Here is a 24,625-nt window from a genome sequence, read left to right as displayed (position 1 = left end):
TTATCTGAAGTTAAAACTCACACACAACTATTGTGTGTGTGTGTGTGCGCTGCTTCCCTGTTTTATCTCCGGTGAGTCATGTGAGGGGCGGAGCTTCATTTTACACGGTTGTCCGGTTCAGTTTCATGCCACACTATTTAATAAAGATGTTGTCCCTATTACATACTGTTTACCACTTCTTTGTTTGTCTTTCATGTCATTCATACAAGAAAAGATCCAAAAAAATACTAATCTGAGCATGCAAACTAACATTTACACAATTTAACTGAGACAACAACAACAACAACAGGAATAGCAACAGGAACTAAACACCATGAGGAATGAAGACAGTGTGCTGAGTTGCAGATGTGTGTGTTTGCATGTAGAGGGAAAAAAAAAACAGCCAGAAGTAACAAAGAATAAGCCGTGAATCAATAAATATGAGCGTGATTGTATAAATGCATGTGTAAGATTTGAGTTTAAGCTGTTAAAATGTTAGGAATCATTTGTTAAATTGATGTTCTTCCTCTCTCCTTTTAATAATAACTATCTGAACAGAACCCCCAAAATAACAAATGTTTTATTTACATTTGAAGTAGTTTTAGAATGAAATGATTCAAACTTCCAAATTGGACCCAAATTCACATCTGTGAGAGTTCTAATGTTTCATCTTGAGAGAAGAAAATTGGTTTGAAGTTGTGTCGTGAAAATATTTCAACGTCGAGATTCGTTGAAGCAGAAGTCTTCAACGTTTTTAGGACAAGGACCCCTTAGCTGAAAGAGAGACTGAGTAGGGACCCCCAACTACATGTTGCCTACTGTAAAAAACACACACAGACACACAGACACACACACACACACACACACACACACACACACAGACACACACACACACACACACACACACAAACATACACACACACACACACACACACAACACACACACACACACACACACACAGACACACACACACACACACACACACACACACACACACACACACACACACACACACACACACACACACAGACAGACAGATTTATAAAAATATAGATCAATAAGGGGAAATAACCAAATGTACACAGACAAAATGTAAACCGGTTGAACGTTACTGTCATAATAATAATAATGTGTCTACCTTTATCTCTGTCTGTTTCCCAGTCCATTGGTTTGTGCAATAATTCAAAGTGAAATAACTCAGTTAATTAGTGTGTATATGTATATAATTACAGTGTGTTTTGTATGGCGAATTTAAGTAATAAGAATTGCCTTTCTTTGCCTTTCGTTTACAAAGCTTGACTCTGAGAGATAGGCACAAATACTCCTATGTACCTGTACTGTCTACACTGTTTACTGGCTATATTAGCCCATATGCACATGGTCTCTAGACTTTATCCTTGCACTATTGGACGTATTTGCACTACCACCATGACAACACTCATAGAGCACCTTACCATAGAGCACCTCGCGCGCGATTGTCACTGCAAGCGTCTCATGCTTATACATCCCTTAGTACATTTATGTGGATTTTTTATTTAGTATTTTTTCTTTTATTGTCCATATTATTCATGTGGATTTGTTATTTCATCATCTATCTATCTAGGTATCTATCTAGCTATCATCTGTCCTGTACCTGTGCAAACGGAAATATAACATCTCTTGAAACTTAAATAATATAACTGGTAGTGGTAACCTAAAACAGGTTGATGATATTGATAACATACATAGAAACTTATCAAACCCCTTGTTTTATCACCTATAATATGGCAGATACTCCTGTGTTGTTGCAGTCTGTCCTCCGGCCAGCAGCGGCAGCACTGAGCGTAAAGTTGAGCAGCAGCTCAACGACGTGGAAGACGTATGCGCATGCGCAGTGGTTAATTTTTCCTGAAATTCATTCACCTGCGCTTTTACCGCAGAAAAGTTGGGTTTTGGATCCTTTACTTCAGCCTGTATTCTCCTGACAGGCTGTTGAGAAGTTCCTCCTTCCTCCGGTGGGTTAATATGTTTAAAAGTGATTCTAAAAAACAACGTAGTCATCGTTGCAAGACAGAAATGAGTGTTACGCCGGTGTAGCCGTTATGTTACGTTGTATTACGCCTGGCCTGCCTCAATGCTAGCTAGCACAGTTAGCTATACCCAAAGTCAAAAGCAGTCGTCTGCTCCTGGGTGGATTTTCATACATTTCTCTATATTTTTTTGACCTTTTTAACGGCTTTACTCGCCTTCCGTCTACTGAACACTACGGAAGCGTTAACGTTATGTGTTATAACGTGTTAGGTTGTTATTAATAAGCTAGCTTAACTTTTAGCTTCAGAGCTAAACAACTGCTTGGTGTTTATTAGCTAATGTAACGGCTCTTTCTCATCTCTGATTGGCTGTATATAACGCATCGTTTAATTGGACGTAACGTTACACAGCTAATAACATTTAACATTATGTGATGATAAACTGTTGAATTGATAATTACTTAGTAGGAGACAGACTAATGTCCATGATAAGTTAACCGCTAACCCTCACTGTGCTAACGTTAACACAATATTTAACCGTTATCCCTCATGTTGTGTCATAATGTATCGAAGCTCCTATGTTGCTTGTAGAGATGCACCGATTACAACTTTCTAGGCCGATTCCGATTTTCGATTTTCATTGAGTTAGGCCAGCCGATACCTATTTTAGCCGATTCCGATTTCATCTTTTCTAACCACTTTACAGCACACGCAAATATTTATCTTTTCTTTAATAGAACATGTTTTGAACAGTTAAAGGATCACTATAAAATAGAACTATATAAATTACTCCTGGTGTGGGACATTTGTGATTTGGGTTTTTGGTGTGGTCCCTCCACACCAGGGGTGTCAAACTCAACTTCCCAGAGGGCCACACTGGAAAAAAAAGAATCCCATCAAGGGCCAGACATGCACATTTTATTGACATGCTTTATTTAAACGAAAAAAGTCAAGCATCTTTTATTGTATTATTGCATGTCTCATATAGTTTTCTCACTTACAGCTTGGTCGACATAAAGCCACAAAAAATGTAACTTAGCCATCAAAGAAAAATGTGACAAAAACATCAAAAATGCTGAAAAAAGCGCCAAAAGTGTTGGCAAAAGTGATTAAAAAAACTACAGATAAAGCCACAAAAGGTAGTTGGGCCAAAATCTATTATGAACCTAAATTGATTTGCGGGCCGGATCAAAATCTGCCTTGAGACACATGTGCTCCACGCCCTACTGTCTCCTTGCAGGTGTTGCATGTTGCGAACTTGTTATCTTCTGCACACACGCTGAAGAATGTCCAAACAGCTGACATGTTGCAGGTTAATTCACCAGGTTCCCTTCATGTGCGAGAATAGCGCCGACACTCTTCACACCGCGAGCGGGTACGCGCCACAGACGGTGGAGAAGTTGAGAGAAAGGAAAAAGAGACCGTGTGCCGTGGCGTCCGTGTGTGCGTGCGTCCTTGAGAACTGTAACTCGTAGAACTTCTGTCGTCAGTTAATTGTAGCGTTGACCGGCATGAAATCGGCATATGTCGGACTGACCTGCCGGTCATGGCCGAGCACGTGAAAACTGGCCAATTCCGGTCACCGGCCGCTCTATCGGTGCATCTCTAGTTGCTTGGCAACCATGGACTGTCAGTTTGACTCAAATCCTTTAAAACCCTCCAATCTGTACACCAACAGTGGTGCTAACTTTTATGTACAGTACTTGAGTAAATTTGTAACGTAGTTTTTCCTTTTATTTCACTTCTATTTGTATTGTTTAGTCTCAATAGCTGTGTGTCTTTTAGGGATCGACCGATACTGGAGTCCTGCACCTAAACCTTATAATGGCGATGAAAACCCCTGGACTGATTTCTAATGATCGTGTCCCTCTGCGTTTGTCTCAGAGTCCCGGAGGAGACGCGTCCCCCTCCAGAGGGTTAGAGCATGACGAGATGAATGGAGTGATAGAGGAAGCAGAACAACGAGGAGAGGACAGTCAGAAGCTTCCTGCTCAGGGTCAGCCATCATTTCTGCCACTACTAACGTTACGTTCTCGCTGAGACTGTTTTACAGGGTTCAAAATCACCTTTTCGTCCACAGGCCAAAGGTCGCGTTCAGACTGCCTGCGGCGGCTGTCAGAGAGTGCGGCAAAAACGCAGGTCTTTCCATTTATTTTCAACGGGGGCAGTGTGTTTAAAGGTATAGTGGAGGATTTTCCAGAATTTTAGAAAAGATCCGCCCTCTCCACTTTTTGAAAAAATGCACATGCGCAACACTCTACCTGCTCCCGAGAGGGAACGCCTATTAAACGTGTGCACGAGAGTGCACTGTTTACAAGTTGCTGTCGGCATGGTTCATACAAGCCTACTTTCAGAAAGAAGATTTGCACGTTTTCACAAATGGAGATGTTTACCGTGTGTGCGCGGTGCGTGACTTGTGCCAGGGCTAGCATCGCTAATCAGAGCTTACATCAACTTTCACTAGCAGTGATTTTAAATGGATTTCTCCAAATAGCACGCCAAACTGTACCTGTGGAGTAGAAACTTCGCGACTGAGGCATCAGTGGAGAGCCCAACCTGTGCTTTTAGCGCACGCCAGCGTGTGAAACATTCTCCCAAAAACACTCCGGTCTTGTTTCTTTCTTCAGAGGCCTTTCTCTTCTTGTCATACCTTTCGTAGACACTCGTAGCTCACCACACATATACACCTGAAAGTATTCATGCGCAGAAAGCGAAAACTACCCTAGGGACGAGCACGTACCACGGCCTGACGTAAACATAGCGCCAGAATGATTGACAACTAGGAGGACCAATAGTCTTGATGATCCACCCGGAAAAAGAAAATCCTCCACAATACCTTTAAGGTGCGGCGGGGGTTTGCCGCAGGGGGGACAAGGAAAAAAACGCAGTGGGCCTGCGGCGAAAAGTTGAGACTAACCTCAACTTTTGGAGAAATGCATAAACAATGTGAAATTACAGACTTCCCAATGTGGTCAGAAAGAACAGGGGAGACACTTTGTTTCTCTCACTATGACTAGAGTCACTACTCACTCTGAAGATAATCAAACACACACACACACACACAAACACACACACACACACACAGACACACACACACACACACACACACACACACACACACACAGACCGACAGTCAAACGTCTGCAGAAAAGACAGTTGGGCTGATCAGCCTCCCCAAATTTGTAAAAAACACACCAAAGAGACGAGACGTAAAATGTCTCCATAACAGAAGGCGAAGCTAATCTGTATTGTCGCCCCGAATATAAAAACCGGCAGCTGATTGGACGAACGCGTCACGTGGGTTTGTTTTCTCCGGAAAGTCAAAGCCAGACTGTCATGGCGGCTCGTTCAGAACACGATCTCATATTGGACTAAAATAGTTCACCGGAGAACATTTTAAGAGAGAAATAGGTCGTGCAGTTGCTGAATCTGTCTTCATTTCAGATCAACAAAGGTCAGTTTAAGAGATTTTTGTCAGATTTTGAGAGACTCTAGTCACGATCACCAGCTCCCCGTTTCCGGTTTAGGTTTAGCTCTCCACCAATCGGATGGCTCATTTGAGTCCGAGTGCCGGCAGTGATGAACTGAATGAAGGCAGACGGCCCCTCGGACTGACCACGGCACGGAACACACCGAACAGATGTTTGATCTCAACCAAAATTTAAATCCATTTTTCACTGGTTCACGATGCATCGTTACATCCCTAATAAGTGCAGAACTAACTTATATTTATATAACTTATATTAAGTACCTTTCTGAGGTACGGCACATGAGTATTTACATTTTCTGCTGACAAATGTCAAGAATCAATATTTCCCTATATAAAGTATAAAGTAACAAGTACCTCAAATTTCAAGCTCAGTACTTGAGTTACTTCCCACCCCTGAGACACAGTTTATATTCTTAAAATATTTGAAGACCAATGTGTGGGAATGTCTCCTGTCTAGCGTTGAGATCATACATCAATCAACTCTCTCTCACCACGCAGTTCACAGGTACTACAGCTACTGTAGCCTTCACGCTTCAAAAAGCCGGTCTCTCGCTCTTTTCAATCTCCTTTTTTCTTTTTCTGGGCGAAGAAGAAGAAGACTCCTGTTCCTGAAATTTGGACGTGTGGTCCTCCATGTTTCCTTCTTCAAACTTGCCACCGGGGCTGGGAAGCTACGATACCCATTAGCAGCATTAGCAACATTAGCAGCAGCTGGGAGTTGATCATGCAACAGAGAAAACAGGAAAGGTAGAGCAGTATGTCCTGTATGTCCCTTACACACACAGACAGACAGACAGACAGACAGACACAAAGGAGGAGCAGTATGTCCTGTATGTCCCTTACACACACAGACAGACAGACAGACACAAAGGAGGAGCAGTATGTCCTGTATGTCCCTTACACACACAGACAGACAGACAGACAGACACAAAGGTAGAGCAGTATGTCCTGTATGTCCCTTACACACACAGACAGACAGACAGACAGACAGACACAAAGGAGGAGCAGTATGTCCTGTATGTCCCTTACACACACAGACAGACAGACAGACACAAAGGAGGAGCAGTATGTCCTGTATGTCCCTTACACACACAGACAGACAGACACAAAGGAGGAGCAGTATGTCCTGTATGTCCCTTACCTGCTAACGTAATTCTAGATGGAGCATGAATATGGAGCGTCTACCCCAGTTCATGCAAACGCAAATGTTAAATTTCAAGCCGATAGGAATACTTGGAATTGATGGTGGAGGTAAATATTCATGAAAAAGGACAAGTTGGTGAACAGGCAACACAGATTTTGATAATGGACAATAGGGGTGGGAATCACCAGAGGCCTCACGATACGATATCATCACGATACTTATGTCACGATACAATATTATTGCGATTTTAAACATATATATATATGATATATTGCAATGTATTACCTTTTTTCCAACTTCAAATTTTTCCCACTTTCAAATGATGTCCCCAAAGGAAAATTTTGTCAACATCTGTTTTATCTAAAAAGACACATTTCTCTGTCTGTTCATCTCACTTCAATTTTATTGCTGCAAAATGTGATTGTCCAGCAGACAGACTGACCAACACATATGTCATAAAAGATCGATACTTGGCGTCTGTGTATCGATACAGTATTGCCACGAGAAATATCGCGATACTATGCTGTATCGAGTTTTTCATGGACAACTAAAAATGTTACACACTGGGACTTTTTAAACTTCTTTGAGATATTAAAGTCCGTTTCATTTCCCTGCAGGAGACGTCCAGACAGAAGAAGAAGAACCGTCGGCAAAACAAAGCAGGACTCGGTCAAGACGGCGCTGCCACATCTGTCCGGTATGCAGCCGCGCGTTCACTCGTCCGTACCGGCTGGCGGCCCACATGTGCACGCACTCTGGCGACAAGCCGCACAGCTGCGCCGTGTGCGGGAAGCGCTTCGCCGAGAAGAAAACCTTGACGGTGCACCAGCGAGTTCACACCGGTGAGAAGCCGCACTCCTGCACGGTCTGCGGCGCCAGCTTTGCTCAGCGGAGCTGCCTGCGGCGCCACAAGCTCGGCCACGCCGCGGAGAAACCCCACCGTTGCTCGGTGTGCGGCCGCGGCTTCATCCAGCGGCGGCATCTCGTGCAGCACGAACGGACGCACACCGGAGAGAGGCCGTTCGGCTGCTCGCTGTGCCCCAAGCGCTTCGCCTCGAGTTCGGGCCTTACCGAACACCAGAAGAGCCACGCTGAGACGAGCCCGCACTCCTGCCCGGTCTGCGAGAAGAACTTCTCCACGCCGGCGTCCCTCAGGGACCACGTGAGGCTCCACACCGGACAGAAGCCGCACCGCTGCTCGCTGTGCTTCAAGAGCTTCAACCGACCGGGCCTGCTGAAGAAACACCTGCAGAAACATGCAGCGGAGCAAGCTGACGCTGCAGCTGGAAAGGTGAGCATTTTGGGTTTTAACTCCCTTCGTCCTCGGGTCAGATTTGACCCATTTTCTAAAAAGTTTCTACATCAGAAATTTGTGTTTCTCTCAACCAAATTGTCAAAGAAAGTAACGTGGATGGTTCCATACGACGCTCTTCACAAGTAAAATAAATGATCAGTTCACTACTTTCATTGAATTTGGGTGTTTTTATAAAATTGTATAGAATTTGGAGGGGGAAAAAAATGACAAGAACGTTGAAAAAAGTGTCAAAAATTCCGGAAAAAGCTTCAGAAACGCAGCGAAAAACATCGCTGAAAACCTCAATAAAGCGCTGGGAAAAAAAACTACAAAAACATGACCAAAAGGCTGGGAAAGGTGACAGATGTTGAAAACAATTCGTCAAAGCTTTGATATCTTGACCTTTTTCTACTTTTGGATATTTTGTATTGTGTATTGTTTGTGTATATTATCTCTTTGATTTTGGACCTTGTTAAGCACTTTGGTCAACTATGGTTGTTTTTTAAACGTGCTCTATAAATAAAATTGAACTGAACTGAACTTTTTAACAAAAAACAACTACTTGCATTGGTCCTTCACCAGGAGGAAGCGCCTCACCGCTGCTTCCTGTGCCGCCAGGATTTCTCCTCTGCCGAGAAGCTGCAGCAGCACCTGCAGCTCCACGAGAGGGGGCTGCCGTTTGTGTGCGACGTGTGCGACCGCAGTTTCAGCAAAGCGTCCCGGCTGAGGGAGCACGTCCGCACGCACACCGGCGAGAAGCCGTTCCAGTGCGACGTCTGCAAGAAACAGTTCTCCAGGCAGAGGGTGTTAACGAGGCACCTGGAGATCCACAGCAGGGAGGGACGCAATGTCTCCGGCGCCGCCGCCTCTGCTGCTGACGCTGCTGCCCCCGCCAGTTCTCTCGCCGCCACCGCCGCTGCTGCTGGCTCTCCAACGGGCGCCACGCTGTCGGACGCAGACAACAAGGTGAGGCTCACACGCTCACCACTGAAGAGCGTGTGTGTGTCTGTGTGTGTGCGCGTGCGCGTGTCTATGTGTGCGTGTGTGTGTCTATGTGCATGTGTGTGCGTGTGCACGTCTCTGTGTCGCGTGTGTGTGTGTCTATGTGCACATGTGTGTCTATGTGCGTGTGTATATGTGTGTGTGACTATGTGCACGTCTCTGTGTGCGTGTGTGTGTGTGTGTCTATGTGCACATGTGTGTGTCTATGTGCGTGTCTATATGTGTGTGTGACTGTGCACGTCCGTGTGTCTATGTGTGCGTTTGTGTGGTTCGCGCGGTGTCTGTGTGTGTGTGTGTGTGTCTGTGTGCGTGTTTGTGTGTCTATGTGCACGTGTGTCTGTGTGCGCATGTTTGTGTGTCTATGTGCACGTGTGTCTGTATGTGTGTGTGTGTCTATGTGCACGTGCGTGTGTCTATGTGCGCGTGTGTGTGTGTGTGTCTGTGTGCGTGTGCGCGTGTTTGTGTGTCTATGTGCACGTGTGTCTGTGTGTGTGTCTGTGTGCGCATGTTTGTGTGTCTATGCACGTGTGTCTGCGCGTGTCTGTGTGTGTGTCTATGTGCGTGTGTGTGTGTGTCTGTGTGCACATGTTTGTGTGTCAATGTGTGTGCGTGTGTATGTGCGTGTGTCTGTGCGTGTGTGTCTGTGTGTGTCTGTGTGCACATGTTTGTGTGTCAATGTATGTGCGTGTGTATGTGCGTGTGTCTGTGCGTGTGTGTCTATGTGTGTGTCTGTGTATGCGCTCGTGTGCGTGTGTCTATGTGCGTGTGTGTCTGTATGTGCGTGTGTCTGTGTGCACATGTTTGTGTGTCAATGTGTGTGCGTGTGTATGTGCGTGTGTCTGTGCGTGTGTGTCTGTGTGTCGGTTCGGTACATGTTTGTGTGTGTCAATATCGTGCTGTGTCTGTGCGTGTGTGTCTGTGTGTGTGTCTTTTTATGCGCTTTGTGTGTGTGTGTCTGTGTGTGTGCTGTATGCGCGTTGTGTGTTTGTGTGTGTGTGTGTGTGTGTGTATGTGCGTGTGTGTGTGTGTGTGTGTGTGTGTGTGTGTGTGTGTGTGTGTTTAGTGTGAGCGCTGAAACGATTAGTTGATTTAACCCTTGTGTTGTCCTGTGCTGTCAAATTTGACCCGTTTTCAAAGTTTTCTATTTCAGAAATATGTCAGGTTTCTTTCAACCAAATTGCCCCAAAATAACTTGGATGCATGCATGCACGTTGTAAGAACCCATACAACATTCTTCACAGGTAAAATTAATGATTACTTTCATTGAATTTTTTGTGTTTTTATTCAATTTTATAGCATTTGGAAGAAAAAAAAGGTTTTAAAACAGTATCCTGACTAAACTTTGACATAAACCAGTTTGTGATTCACTCAACATCATCTGATCTGAAATATTAGTCAAAATAGTTAATAATTTCTGCTTTTTTTAACTAAAAAATTAGTTATAATGTCATTTAAATTAGGTTTATTGAACATGAACAAAACAAAGTGTCGGAAAAAGCGAATGAAACGTCAGAAAAAGTTAATTTTCATTTTTGCATGACAACAAGTTCATGGTGGACGGGAAGACAACACAAGGGTTAATAAAACTTCCGAAACTAAAGGTGCTCTAAGTGATGTTGGGTGACGTCACTTCTTGTTGACGTTTGAAGTATTGTCAAATTTCGATACCTCAGTTTCGATGCCGGTTCCTAACGATACTTTTTTCGATACCATGTGTTTTAAAATCCATTTCAACATCAACAAAAATACATTAAACACAAAACTTTTATTTTCCACCTTAATTGTGAATCAAAACAGTTATCAAAATTAAAAAAATCTGGTAACACTGCTCACTCAGAGTAACATTAATATTAATATAATTGCCTTGCTTTACAAGCTCAGCCTGTCAGTCAGTAATCAGGGCAGAGAAACCACGGTTCTGCCTGCTTGTCTAAGAGGAAGTGTAACGTCAACAGCACCGCCACCGCTTTCAGCTCGCCATTAATATCCATAGATTAATATCATATCGCAGCATACACTGTCTGCGTCAAGTTTCGAAAAACTGTAACCACACTTGAAGCCACTTTATCGGCATCGGCTGTGACTCACAGTAACTTAACAACAGAGCCGACGGACGTAATTTACTCCGTCCGCACCTGTGTGTGTGTGTGTGTGTGTGTGTGTGTGTGTGTGTGTGTGTGTGTGTGTGTGTGTGTGTGTGTGTGTGTGTGTGTGTGTGTGTGTGTGTGTGTGTGTGTGTGTGTGTGTGCGCGTGTGTGTGCGCGTGCGCGTGTTTTACTATATTCGTGGGGTCCAAAAACCGGGGACTACAGTATACTTGTGGGGTCTGCACAGCCTCGTGGGGACCAAAATGCTGGACCCCAAGAGTTTAAAGGGCTGTTTGAGGGTTAAGACTTGGTTTTAGGACTAGGGTTAGAATTAGGTTAAGGTTAGGTTTGGGTTAAAACGCAACACCCAGGATGGGTGCTGCGAGGGCACGGGCACAGGGGGACCACTGGTGTGAATAAAACCACTTTAAGAAACTCCTTAAAAAAAACAGGTTCGGTTAAAAAAAATGACCGGGCTGTTAAAGGAGGGGGTGTTTTGATATTAAAAGGAGGTTAAAAGAACCACTGCAAAGGAAGGACAGCGGGAATTTAAAACTTTGAATAAAAGGTCAACTCCACAACAACTCCGTTGTCTCTCCCAGAAGATTATAAACATTTAAATTTAAAATATTTTAAATAAATATATATAAAAAAAACACAGTCGTGTGATAAATAAAATTATAAAAAAGCCTGGTGTCCCCATATAAAATATAAAATATTATAATCTTAAAACCATGTTATTTAAATTGAAAAATTAAATACTGTCTGCGTTACTTGCTCTTGAGGTTAAAAATATCCATACACATACCATTCAGGGTTAATAATAAGTGCTATGTTAAAAGTGCTTTAAGAAGTAAAAAAATAAGTAAATAAAAAAGTGCCACACAATAAATAACAATTTAAAATACATCATATAAATAAAACCAAACTGTTAGTAAAAAATGCATAAAACCAATGGCATGTGTATAGTTATGCTAAAATCTTGAGGAAAGTAATTCAATTCGTAAAAAAATAATAATAATAAATAAATATAGATTATATATTAGAGACAGACAAAAAATCCAATAAAATTCTTAAAATGTAAGGGTGAGAGTAAGGGTTAAGGTTAGGCATTTAGTTGTGATGGTTAAGGTTAGGTTAAGGGTTAAGGTTAGACATTTAGTGGTGATGGTTAAGGTGAGGGTAAGTGTTAAGGTTAGACATTTAGTTGGGATGGTTAAGGTGAGGGTAAGTGTTAAGGTTAGACATTTAGTTGGGATGGTTAAGGTTAGGGTAAGGGTTAAGGTTAGGCATTTAGTTGGGATGGTTAAGGTTAGGGTAAGGGTTAAGGTTAGACATTTAGTGGTGATGGTTAAGGTTAGGCATTTAGTTGGGATGGTTAAGGTGAGGGTAAGTGTTAAGGTTAGACATTTAGTTGTGATGGTTAAGGTTATGGTAAGGGTTAAGGTTAGACATTTAGTTGTGATGGTTAAGGTTAGGGTAAGGGTTAAGGTTAGGCATTTAGTTGTGATGGTTAAGGTTAGGGTAAGGGTTAAGGTTAGACATTTAGTTGGGATGGTTAAGGTTAGGGTAAGGGTTAAGGTTAGGCATTTAGTTGTGATGGTTAAGGTTAGGGTAAGGGTTAAGGTTAGACATTTAGTTGGGATGGTTAAGGTTAGGGTAAGGGGCTAGGGAATGCATTATGTCAATGATATGTCCCCACAAAGATAGTAATACAGACTTGTGTGTGTGTGTGTGTGTCGGAGCTCTGCTCTCTGCCAGTATGCAGAGAGGACAGATAAGCTTGTGCTTACGCGTTCAGACGCTTTTGGCACCGAAAGATTTTTTTCGGTGCCATAAAAGTATTGCCGTTCGGTGCCCAGCCCTACTGCTGCGGGGATGGCTCAACCAAATCCTGGAACACCGTTTATGTTTGGTGGTGCAGGTTGGCGCGGTTTGTTTTTGTTGCCGTTTGTGGAGCCTGGGCCGTCTACAGAGACCGCTAGTATATCCGAGCATGTCAAAAACATTTGAAGACGAAACCTTTGGTTATATATATATTCTGCTTTTGTTGCAGAAAGCAGATGAGCCGGTCAAAGTTGGCAGTCCGAACGGGCTGCAGGTCGAGAACCGGAACGATGAAGAGGAAGCGGTGCATTCACTGACCGGTGAGAACATCAAACGCGGATCTAAAGACATTATAGTCGGAAAGAATGACGTTATATGTAAGTGCAAGTGCACAAGAATACACAGAAGAGCGCTTTTTCTGACTCATATTTACTTTGTAAAGTGTAACTTCAGTATTTTTTAACTCTATGTTCCCATGTTTTAGTGACTAATGGGAACAAAAATCTTTGAAATTGGTCCAGTATTTAATTTTAAAAGTCCTGATTATTTACATGGAGTCTGGTGGAGATATGCTGGCTCTATACACGCTAAAAGTCCTGATTATTTACATGGAGTCTGGTGGAGATATGCTGGCTCTATACACGCTAAAAGTCCTGATTATTTACATGGAGTCTGGTGGAGATATGCTGGCTCTATACACGCTAAAAGTCCTGATTATTTACATGGAGTCTGGTGGAGATATGCTGGCTCTATACACGCTAAAAGTCCTGATTATTTACATGGAGTCTGGTGGAGTTTGGTGATGGTGATTTTGGGGCTGTTTCATGTTAAACTAAAAGGATCTTACTCTTTAACTAAAAGGTCTATCTCTGTAGGGATCCTTTCCATAAGGTTGTCAGACACTTAGAATAATAATCTGAGTCTGTCAGCGACAACAACAGAACTTTTAGTGGACGCTGACTGATGCTGAACATCTGTCCTGTAGGGTTACATTACAGCCTGGTTCACAGCTGCCAGTTCATTCAATACTGGACCAAAGATTTGTGTTCACATTAGTCACTTAGACACCAAAATTTATTTCCCAGCACATTTTAAAAACCTGTTAAACCTGACATAACAAGAATTCATATTCACGTTTTCTCCTGAACTTTATTCACCGTGTTATTATTTTCAGACGGTGGTCCCGGCGGAGTGAAGAAGCTCTACATCTGCTCCGTCTGTGGGAAGAGCCTATCGAGGCCGTACAGGCTTAAGGAACACATGAAGATGCACACGGCGGAGGAGCTGCAGCGCTGCTCGGTGTGCGGGAAGTCCTTCTCCACCACCACCAACCTGAAGGCTCACGAGAAGACGCACCTGGCCAACAAGCCTCACCCCTGCAGCATCTGCCCCCGGAGCTTCCTGTGGCCCAGCCAGCTCCGCAGACACATGAGGGTCCACATCCGGGACGGACTTGTCGCAGACCCCGCGGACAAGGTGAGACCAGTGTCCTCTCTGGACACGCAAAGGCCCAGACACACACACACAGAGCCGACAGCCAAGCAGAAAAGCCAGTCGGACTGATCAGTCTCCCTAAATTGGTCAAAAAGTTCCTCAGAACACACCGAAGAGACGAGACGTTATACGTCTCCATAACAGCAGGCGGCGCTAATCTATATTGTTGGCCAAAAATGAAAACCGGCAGCTGATTGGACGAACAGCGTCACATGGGTCTGGTTTCTCCGGAAATTCAAAGGCAGACTGTCATGGCGGCTCGTTCAGAATACGATCTCATGTTGTACAAAAATAGTCTCTGAAAACATTTGAAGAAAGAAATAGGGTGTGTGTGTGTGTGTGTGTGTGTGTGTGTGTGTGTGTGTGTGTGTGTGTGTGTGTGTGTGTGTGTGTGTGTGCGCGTGTGTGTGCGTGTGTGTGTGCAGTTGCTTGTCTTCATTTCAGATCAACAAAGGTCAGTTTAAAAGATTTTCCTCAGATTTTGAGAGACTCTAGTCAGTTTCCTGGTTAGCTCTCCACCAATCAGATTGATCACTTGAGTCCGACTGCCGGCAGTGCCCGCCCCGCCGATTTATACATGTCAAATCGGCCAAAATGAAGGTACACATCCAACCAATAAGAGGAGGGAATGTTCTTGCCTGATTTGTAATGACGCATTTTGGTTCCCTTGGATTTTTCTCTGTGTGAAACGAAACCGAACCGAAGGGGGAAGTCGCTCCAAGTTTGATGAACTGATTCGGACCAAAGCAAACGAGCTTTAGGTGTAAAAAAAACTCCCTAAAATAATAATGTGAAAGTAGATGAATTTGAATCTGAGAAGGGGGGGTTGTGGTTTGTTTCAGGAGTTGTGGTTCAACATGAAGACTGAAGAAGAAGAGGAGGAGGATGAGGAGGAGGAAGAACGGGAGGAAGGCCTGAGTGAGCAGGTAAGAAAGTCAGCTGTTCGGCTCGTATTGTTTAGATGGAGTCAGTCTAGCGATGTTGATAATCAACCAAACCGAATCTGTAGATTTTTTTTATTTATTTATTTTTTCCAGCAGTGATCCAAAATGAATTGTCTTCTGAATTGAGCATTAACCATTTCTTTGCATGGGGAGGAGCTGTGTTAACATCCTGAGGTTTAGGTTTAGTTTTGTAGTTTACTAAAATCTGCGAGAAATTCTGCAGGATTTCAGATTCTGTGTGGCTCGGATAATTACGCAACGTTTAACCGCTAACCAGCGATGTTGACTCTACACTGTCTGTCTGTCTTTGTGTGTGTGTGTGTGTGTGTGTGTGTGTCTGCCTGTGTGTGTGTGTGTCTGTGTGTGTGTGTCTCTGTGTGTCTCTGTGTTTGTGTGTGTGTGTGTGTGTCTGCCTGTGTGTGTGTGTCTGTCTCTGTGTGTGTGTGTGTGTGTGTGTGTGTGTGTCTGTCTCTGTGTTTGTGTATGTGTGTGTGTCTGTGTGTGTGTGTGTCTGCCTGTGTGTGTGTCTGTTTGTGTGTGTGTGTGTGTTTGTGTGTGTCTGTCTCTGTGTGTTTGTGTCTCTGTGTGCGTCTCTGTGTGTGTGTGTGTGTCTGTCTCTGTATCTGTGTGTGTGTCTCTGTGTGTGTCTATGTTTGTGTGTGTTTGTTTGTGTCTCTGTGTGCGTCTCTGTGTGTGTGTGTCTGTCTCTGTGTGTGTGTGTGTGTGTGTGTGTGTCTGTCTCTTTGTGTGTCTGTCTCTTTGTGTGTCTGTCTCTGTGTGTGTCTGTCTCTGTGTGTGTGTATGTGTGTCTCTATGTGTGTGTGTGTGTGTGTCTCTGTCTGTGTTTGTGTGTGTCTCTGTCTGTGTTTGTGTGTGTCTCTGTCTGTGTTTGTGTGTGTCTGTGTGTGTGTGTTTGTTTGTGTCTCTGTGTGTGTGTCTCTGTGTGTGTGTGTGTGTGTGTGTGTGTGTCTGTCTGTATGTGTGTGTCTCTGTCTCTGTCTGTATGTGTGTGTCTCTGTCTGTATGTGTGTGTGTGTCTCTGTCTGTATGTGTCTGTGCAAGTAGGAGGAAGGAGTGAGGAAAAAAATAATACTGGGGGAGTCGCCGATCCTACTTTTGATTTTAATAATTGAAATCAAAATCCTGAATTCAGTCGATTTTCAATTTAAAATCCTTTTTAAAAAAATCCTTTTAAAGTCCTTTTAATCTTCTCCATGTGAGATGACGGAAAGCTCCAGAAGAGCTACTAAATAACCCTGGAGCTGAGAATGTTTTTGGTCATCTCTCTAAATGATGTCTGCAGGACTCCGAAGACCTTTCTGCCTTCGCTACGTCAGGACCGCTAGCTGGTGGCCGCGGCGACCAGGGCACGCCGCTGTTGAAGGAGGACGAGGACGAAGACGTGGGCGGTTTGATAAACTCTGACGGAGAGGAAGAAGACTGGAGACCGGCGCTGATCGGTACGTCACAGGTTAAACTGTTCTCCAGTCCAGTGGTTCTCAGGCTTTTTTCAACAGTGTTCCCCTTTTGAACAATGTTTTTATGTAGCCGCTAACCAGCACAAATAATCTTTGGTGGGAAAAACAAGTGTGTATAAAGAGGAAGAATGCAGCGATGTCAGCGATAGATTTACTAAACACCAGCCTTGGACCTGGAAAAGAAGATACAAGAAGATGCTGATGAAAAAAAAGGAGATAAAAACTTGGAAAAAGACGGGAGAAAGAAGGAAGGAAGGAAGGCAACACTAGGGGCGACAAAAGGGACAAAAAATTCTAATAAGCGACAAAGTTCGAAAAACGCAACAAAAACTTTGAAGGAAAAAAAGACAGTAGAGAAAAGTAAGGAAGAAAGGCAAGAAGAGGTCAAAACAAACGACAAAACCTTCAAAAAACCGACAAAGGTACCGTATTTTCCGCACTATAAAGCACACTTAAAAGCCTTTAATTTTCTCAAAAAACGACAGTGTGCCTTATAATCCGGAGCGCCATATATATATATATATGGATCAACCTCTCAAGGATCACTGTCACGTTGACGGGACACTGCGGCGCTGTAACCTCGATAAAACTTCCACTCATTCGCATTTTTATAACTTTAAAGCATTAAATATTCAAAATATACAGCCATGCGACACACCAATTGAAAGCTTAGCCTGTAATGATTAGTGTAAGCCCACATACAAAGCATACGATGATTTATAGCAGTTACACAACTGTTACAAAGTAACAGAAAATAAAACAATTCAGCCGTAATCTGCGCAGGTGTCGAGAGTGCATCCATACCTGTTTTCGTTGTCCTTTCAGCAACAAAGTGGTATTTTGGCCAAAACCTGATTTTCATAAATCCACAAGAGTCCAAGGAAATGTAATATCCGAGCTTTATATTCCAAAACGATCTGTTCGCCTCACAATGTTGAAGTTTCTGGCCGAATCGCAACGGAAAAACGCGAAACAGTTTTCCATTTCCGCACTTGTGATCTCCGCTAGCTTCTCTGCCCAGCTTGCTACATGATCGATGTGGGGTCATCGCATTCCTCGCTTCTAAGCTTTCGATTGGTAGCTCATATTAGCCAATCCGTTCAGGTTTGCCTCTGATATGGCCAATGGAAGCGGACAAGCCGATGACAACATCGTCATTTTCTCGGACCACTTAGATTTAAATGCTATAAGTAGGGCTGTGACGGTATAGTATTTTTCTTATCGCGGTGACGAAGCAACATATCACCGCGGTATGGCGGTTAACCGTTAAATTAGAGCGAGAATGGCAGGGGGCCTTAAGTGATGGACGTCAGTGCCCGTGTGGAGAGCGAGCGGTAACGGAGAGCAGCGTATGAGTGCTGCTGTGAGGAAAAGCGAGAGGAAAAAGAGATGGCAAAGATGATGTAAAGTAAACAATAAAACAACAAGCTTGAGCTTCTCAAGACACAGTGGCTTTATCTGTTGTCAATAGCGCCGGTAAAGTGAATGGCCGTTACCCCCGATAAACATCGGCTTAAAGGAGAATTCCGGCCAATTTTTACGTTAATCTTGATCGCTATAGCTACGCGAGTACTTTCGATAGAAAAACCCCCGACCCGAATCAGTGCAGGTAACACGGAGAAGCTGCAGCTACGTGCTACAAGCGTCCCCTGAGCTAAAACGGCAGTGCTCGGGGCAAGTTTTAGAGTGCCTCTGTGCCTCTTAACAGACACAAAATGCAATTAATATGTCTGTGCCACATGAACAGGGCCCTTACGTGTCAACAAGATGCGTTTTCAACTCAGACATGGTTTAAATTCACCTACCCTGGTCCCTGTCTCGATCCTGCCGGTAGCTAGCTTGCCCTGCTAGCCGTTAGCTGCTAGCTGCCGTCCGGTGAGTGTATTCAGACAGGCTTCTGTGATAATCATCCCAATAACAATCCACGGAGCGGCGATGGTGTGGCTATGTCCTCCAGAGGACAGGTCATGTCATGTCTTGAAGTGTATTCCCCCCTAAAAAAAACAGTAGTGCGGTAGTAGCTGTTAGCTGCTAGCTGCCCTCCGGTGAGTGTGTACAGCCAGATAGCTGTTAGCCGTTAGCTGCTAGCTGCCGTCCGGTGAGTGTATTCAGCCAGGCATCTGTGATAATCATCCCAATAAAAATCCACGGAGTGCCCGGTGGGCTGGCTATGTCCCCCAGTTACTGAAGGCTAGCTTTAGCTTGTGCTTGGAGCAGCAAGTTCATCTGCCTGTTGCCCCTCTGTCTGTCAGTCTCGTTCTTTCCAACTCTTGAGGCTAGTTCTTCGTCTGTATACTCGGGTTCGAATAAATAAGGACGACCATCAAACTCAAAAGGCTCTTCCGTGTGTTGTATATCTGCTATATTCTTCATACTCCAAGCTTCTTCCCTTATAAACAACTCCGCTTTTCACTCTTCACACACTACGCTCCAATCTGCACACTACTGTTTACCTTTTTCTGCTTCAACTGAATTCCCAGGAGACAGCGCGATGCAACAGCTAAGCTTCAGTAACGCTATTACTGTGCAAGCCACAGACATCGTTTATCCCGTTTCCAAGTAGTTACATAGTCACTGATATGGTCATAACCACTACAGTGCTCAATTACCTATTTTGAGGGGGAAATAATCTAAACCTTTCGCTGCGAAGGCATGATCTGTCCTATGCAGGACATCCACCAGCCCACCGGGTGTTTCCATTTCAGCTCAATGTGAGTCTTTACTGTGTTTTGCTATCATTTATGGCCACTCTGCTTTCTCTCATCTCCGTTGATCTATTCCACAGACAGTTCAGAAAGCTCTATTGTCAATAAAGTAAAAAGAAAAAAAAAGGTTTGCCGACAATGCCGAGGAAAGACGCTCCGCAGCACAGCGGTCTCAGCAGCTGAGCAGACAGAGTGCTCTGTCTAAGATAACCAATATAAGCTGCTCTGTTTAGGCTACAAAACGTGCATGCAGGCTGAGATTCAACCGTTCAGTTTTGTCAGGATTAAGCTATAAGCAGAAAGAAACTCCGCTAGCTGCTAGGCTAATGTGCAATGGTAAACACTGCAGCGTTAACGTTAATGTGTCCACGTCCACCTCAGCTCAATGGACTGTCCATCCTCGTGTGCAAAGCTGAAGTGACGGGCAAATTACGTTTTTTTCTCTCTCCATAAACTCTTGAATGTAGGATAGAAGACAGTCGATGAGGGTAACTACACAATGATTATTGCTTTCATTATACAGTGCCCTCCACAATTATTGGCACCCCTGTTTAAGATGGGGTCATGGACTTCTAAAAATTCTCCTTTTTTTTAAAACAACATAGAACCCAAATGCAAAAAAAGAGAAAAATCCAACCTTTTATTTAAGTACATTACTTTGGTGGTAAAAAAAAAATCACACATTTAGAAAAAAAACAACCTGATGTTAATACTTTGTACAACCCCCTTTTGCCAACAAGACAGCACTTAATCTCCTTCTATAACATTTCACAAGATTGGAGAACACAGAGAGAGGGATCTTTGACCATTCTTCTTTGCACAATCTTTCTAGATCATCCAGAGTCCTGGGTCCTCTCTCATGCACTCTCCTCTTTAGCTCACCCCACAGGTTTTCCATTGGGTTGAGGTCTGGGGACTGAGATGGCCATGGGAACGACCTTTGAGTTTGTGACTGCTGAACCATTTTTGTGTAGATTTTGCCACATGTTTAGGATCATTATCCTGCTGAAAGACCCAGTGACGACCCATCTTCAGCTTTCTGGCAGAGGCCATCAGGTTTTTATTTAAAATGTCCTGGTAGTTCAAAGCATTCATAATGCCATGCACCCTAACAAGGTTCCCAGGGCCTTTGGAAGAGAAACAGCCCCAAAGCATCACAGATCCTCCACCATACTTCACGGTGGTGAAGGTGCTTTTCGGCATACTCATCTTTTGTTTTACGCCAGACCCACTTAGAGTGTTTGTTGCCAAAAAGCTCAATCTTAGTCTCATCTGACCAAAGCACACGATCCCAGTTGAAGTCCCAGTGCCGCTTAGCAAACTCCAGACGTTTACGTTTGTGAGTGTTAGTGAGAAAAGGCTTTTTCCTTGCATGCCTCCCAAACAGCTTGTTGGCATGTGGAGAGCGTCTGATGTTTGTTTTGAGACTTCGTGACCCCAAGATGCCACTCTTTGATGCAACTCTGTGACAGTGAGCTTAGGACTTTTTTTTACTTCTCTTACCATCCTCCTCACTGTGCGTTGTGGCAAGATAAACTTGGGACCTCTTCCAGCCTTGTTTGTCACTGTTCCAGTTGTTTTAAACTTCTTAATGATTCCTCTGACTGTAGATACGGGCAAGTTAAGGCGAGTGGCTATTTTCTTGTAGCCATTGCCTGACTTACGAAGGTCGACACACATCTGTCTTACTTAAATTGTGTGTTATCTTGTCTTTGCCATGTTGACAAATGGGTAAGAGAATTAGGACTCTGTGTCACGTCATATTTATACCCCAGGGAAACAGGAAGTCATGAATTACTATTTAAAAGTTCCTAGATACCCTGACCAACTTTAGCAACTACAGAAAAATATATTTAAAAAAAAAATCTATTAAATTTTTCAGCGGAATTGTTAGGGGTGCCAATAATTGTGGGACACATGATTTCAAGTTTTCTTTTTCTAAATGCGATTTTCTTTTCTTTTTTACCACCAAAGTAATGTACTTAAATAAAAGGTTGGATTTTTCTCTTTTTTTGCATTTGAGTTCTATGTTGTTTAAAAAAAGGAGAATTTTTAAAAGTCCATGACCCCATCTTAAACAGGGGTGCCAATAATTGTAGAGGGCACTGTGTGTCATATCACACAATATCTGTTCTCCTGTAAGTTACGCGAGCTAAAAGGAAAAAAAATGCGGTGATGACGTCATGACCGCGGTAGGGGCACGTCACCGCCGGTATTGCGGTGATGCGGTTATCGTCACAGCCCTAGCTATAAGGAGGGAGTGAACGGAGTTGTCAGAAGGCTTCATAAAGTTTGACTTTATCTGTTTTGTTGACATTCCCTTTAGCACAGCTCCATCTAGTGGATGCATAACGCAACCCCAGTCAGACGTTTAACTGCAGTATCTTCTATTCTATGAGCCTTATAATCCGCTGCGCCCTATATATGAAAACAGTTCTAAAATAGGCCGTTCATTGAAGGTGCGCCTTATAATCCGGTGCGCCTTATAGTGCGGAAAATACGGTAATCAATGTTGACAAAAACCGATGACGGCAGCCAAAGTCCTGCTCCTGGGTTAAATCTACACCGTGGCTACGTACGAGGTAGGTGGAGCCTGACGTACACCTCTCCAGAGATGTAACTACACGTCGTGGCGACGCAGACCGCAACGACTGTGATTGGTCCGCTCGGCCGTGGCTCGGTAGCGTTGCATTAATCCCCAACTCATGTCCTGGTTCTCCTTCTCCATCAACAACATGAACTCAAGGAGAGGGTTAACTTCTCCTGCTACACACACACATACACACCATGACACACACACAACCACACACACACACACACCGTGACACACACACACATACACAAATGCCATGACACACACACACACACACACCGTGACACACACACACACACACACACACACACACACACACACACACACACACACACACAAATGCCATGACAGACAGACAGACAGACAGACAGACAGACAGACAAAGTCACACGTGAAAACACACACAGCTCTCTGCGTGGAGCCTGAATCTCCACCTGTTAATCGTTCCCCTTTGTGTCTCCGTCCCGACAGAACAGGACGGGCGCTCTGAGATCCAGGCCGACGGAGGCGTCGGCGGAGGCGGGCGGGCGGGAAAAGTAAGCACTGCTGTCCCGTGTGCGGCCGCGACTGCTTCAAGGCGTCGGCGCTGCAGAAACACCTGAGGATCCACTCGGGCGAGCGCCCGTTCCAGTGCCCCATCTGCCGGAAGAGCTTCATCCAGCAGGCGCACATGAGGGAGCACCAGAGGACCCACACGGGCGAGAAGCCCTACACCTGCGCCCAGTGCAACCGGAGCTTCGCCTTCTCCAGCGCGCTGCGGCGCCACCAGCGGCTGCACGCCGACGCCCGGCCGTACCAGTGCACCATCTGCCAGAAGACCTTCAAGCAGCAGAGCGTGCTCAAGTGCCACCAGCTGACGCACTCGGGCGTCCGGTTCCCGTGTCCGCTGTGCGGCAAGAGCTTCAGCCGCACCCTGGAGCTCACCTACCACATGGACAGCAGGCACTCGAACGCCCGGCCGTACTTCTGCAACATCTGCAAGAAGAACCTGAGCAAACCCAGGACCTTCCGCAACCACATGAAGCTACACGAGGCGACGGACGCATCGGCCACGCCGCCAGCGGCGCCGGCAGACGCCGAGATCATTAAACTAAATTAATCTCTGTTTAAGACATTCGATTATCGGTCTGGGTCCTTTTTCATGAAAACACAACACACACAGACACACACACACACACACACACACACACACACACACACAGACACGCACAAATATACACACACAATCACACTTGACAACACACAGACACACAATCACACGCACACACACACGAGACAACACAGACACACACACACACACACACACGACAACACACACACAATCACACATGACAACACACACACAATCACACATGACAACACAGACACAATCACACATGACAACACACACACACACACACACACACAATCACACATGACAACAATCACACACACAATCACACATGACAACACACACAATCACACATGACAACACACACACAAATCACACATGACAACAATCACACACGTGATAACACACACACACACAATCACACAGACAACACACACACACAATCACACATGACAACACAGACACACAATCACACATGACAACACACACACACACAATCACACATGACAACACACACACACACACAATCACACACACACAATCACACATGACAACACACACACACACAATCACACATGACAACACAGACACACAATCACACATGACAACACACACACACACACAATCACACATGACAACACAGACACACACAATCACACATGACAACAATCACACACAATCACACATGACAACACACACACACACAATCACACATGACAACAATCACACACAATCACACATGACAACACACACACACACAATCACACACAACAACAATCACACACAATCACACATGACAACACACACAATCACACATGACAACACACACACAATCACACATGACAACACACACACAATCACACATGACAACACACACACACACAATCACACATGACAACACAGACACAATCACACATGACAACACACACACACACACACAATCACACATGACAACAATCACACACACAATACAAAAAACATGACAACACACACACACACACAATCACACATGACAACAACAACAATAATCACACTGACAACACACAAACAATCACACATGACAACACACAATAATACACAAAATCACACATGACAACACACACAATAACACATGACAACAATAATCACACATGACAACACCACCACACACACACATCACACATGACAACAACAACAATCACACACATGACAACACACACACACACAACAATCACACATAACAATCACACACAATCACACATGACAACAAAACAACAAAAACACAAAACAATCACACATGACAACAACAACAACATCACACACGACAACACACAACAACATCACATGACAACAATCACACACATAATCACACATGACAACACACACAAAACAAAACAACAATCACACATGACAACAATCACACAACAATCACACATGACAACATCACCACACAATCACACATGACAACACACACACAATCACACATGA

General features: G+C 44.1%; 1 protein-coding gene across 3 annotated transcripts; it reads left to right on the top strand.

Annotated features, from left to right (window-relative positions):
- Positions 1 to 1,854: 1,854 nt before the first annotated feature.
- Positions 1,855 to 22,679, top strand: LOC120562909 (endothelial zinc finger protein induced by tumor necrosis factor alpha-like). 3 transcript variants are annotated; one of them, XM_039806854.1, is made up of 9 exons: positions 1,855 to 1,974; positions 3,874 to 3,985; positions 7,241 to 7,914; positions 8,500 to 8,883; positions 13,063 to 13,210; positions 14,008 to 14,309; positions 15,170 to 15,253; positions 16,575 to 16,731; positions 22,519 to 22,679. In XM_039806854.1, exons 2-9 carry the CDS (start codon positions 3,922 to 3,924, stop codon positions 22,647 to 22,649), a joined length of 1,944 nt encoding a protein of 647 aa, XP_039662788.1. In that variant the 5' UTR covers positions 1,855 to 1,974; positions 3,874 to 3,921; the 3' UTR covers positions 22,650 to 22,679. The 3 variants fall into 3 exon arrangements, with proteins under 3 accessions (XP_039662788.1, XP_039662787.1, XP_039662786.1); XM_039806853.1 differs by having other exon boundaries at positions 3,775 to 3,985; positions 13,063 to 13,153; XM_039806852.1 differs by having other exon boundaries at positions 3,775 to 3,985.
- The last annotated feature ends 1,946 nt before the right edge of the window (positions 22,680 to 24,625 follow it).

Source organism: Perca fluviatilis, chromosome 7 (assembly GCF_010015445.1).
Source record: "Perca fluviatilis chromosome 7, GENO_Pfluv_1.0, whole genome shotgun sequence".
Taxonomy (NCBI): domain Eukaryota; kingdom Metazoa; phylum Chordata; class Actinopteri; order Perciformes; family Percidae; genus Perca; species Perca fluviatilis.
Note: the sequence above shows the minus strand (reverse complement) of the source record. Positions and strands in the feature narration are given on the sequence as shown.

Coding starts and splice junctions, on each gene's coding strand:
- LOC120562909 (XM_039806852.1), top strand. CDS start 3,814: ATGGCGATGAAAACCCCTGGACTGATTTCTAATGATCGTGTCCCTCTG. Junction 8,884..13,062: donor TGTCGGACGCAGACAACAAG/GTGAGGCTCACA, acceptor CTTTTGTTGCAG/AAAGCAGATGAGCCGGTCAA. Junction 13,211..14,007: donor CGGAAAGAATGACGTTATAT/GTAAGTGCAAGT, acceptor TATTATTTTCAG/ACGGTGGTCCCGGCGGAGTG.